The sequence below is a fragment of the Trypanosoma rangeli genome, assembly GCF_003719475.1.
Source record: "Trypanosoma rangeli strain AM80 chromosome Unknown Tra_15.4_contig_00229, whole genome shotgun sequence".
Taxonomy (NCBI): domain Eukaryota; phylum Euglenozoa; class Kinetoplastea; order Trypanosomatida; family Trypanosomatidae; genus Trypanosoma; species Trypanosoma rangeli.
Window position 1 is genome coordinate 1 of NW_021705973.1, and position 843 is coordinate 843.

Below are 843 nucleotides of genomic sequence, written 5' to 3' on the forward strand. Positions count from 1 at the left end.
GTCGGTCGACGCCAGGCCTGCCGGCGCCTTCTTTGCTACACCGCTCGCCGTGAAAACGGGAAAAGGTCGGCGCGGCGCTTGTGGGCTGCACCGGGGCCTCCTATTCAGATGGTTGCAGTTTTGTATTCGCCGCAATCAAACAGCGCAAGGCGGATTTGCACCCGATCTGCTGGGTGGCGGGCCTCCTTTCCCGCCGCCCGCCGAGGGCCCGTATACACGAGACCCTCTCCGCCCCTTTCTCGGCTCACCTGCGGTGCCCCACGGCAGCCAGCTTTTGGCCCACGGCTTTGCACCTTTGCCGCTAACAGCCCCAGTAAAAAGCTGGTGGGTGCCCCCATCCTTGCGCACCCCTTCTTCGCCGGCGGCCTCGCATTCAGCGCGCTAGCCCGAGGCAAGGCCCCATCGAGACCAGGCCGTAGCAAGCCTTGGGCTGCATTTTGGATTGGGCAAATAAAACAAAGACGACGTGGAACCCAGTGCGGCGAATACAAAGCGCATGCTACTCGGCACCAAACGGCGCGGCTCGCCCCATGCTGCGCGTGAGCGGTGTCGCCTTAGTGGAGGGCCGCCCACCGCTACTTTTGGGAGTTTTGATCCACCCATTGCGTGGGGGTGGCTGTCCGGCGTGGGGAACTCTCACCGCTGTAACGGCACGGCTGGGGAAGATGCAAGCGATGCCCGCGACAAGGTGGAAGCGTAAATGCGAGACGCTTTGCCCTTTGCAAAGGGCCTTCGTTGAGTTCAAGCCCCTGCGCAAGGCAGCTTCGCCGTCGAATTTGACGTGGCTAGAAGGGTTCCAAATTTTCGCCGCCAGCGCCATTGCAGGCACTTCGGTTGGGATTT

At 62.3% G+C, this 843-nt stretch overlaps 2 protein-coding genes across 2 annotated transcripts in view; both read left to right on the forward strand.

The window, feature by feature from the left end:
• Positions 1-385, forward strand: TraAM80_06337 (uncharacterized protein; the record flags this gene model as incomplete). Its single annotated transcript, XM_029383187.1, has 1 exon — positions 1-385. A coding segment is annotated over one exon (385 nt), but the record flags the coding sequence as incomplete, so codon positions are not given.
• A 145-nt stretch (positions 386-530) lies between these two features.
• TraAM80_06338 (uncharacterized protein) overlaps positions 531-843 on the forward strand; it is a gene marked incomplete at both ends in the record, with an annotated part of 708 nt that continues 395 nt past the window's right edge. Inside the window, one exon of the mRNA XM_029383188.1 lies at positions 531-843. This exon is cut by the window's right edge and continues 395 nt beyond it. Within this exon, the coding sequence (XP_029236956.1) occupies positions 531-843 (313 nt within the window).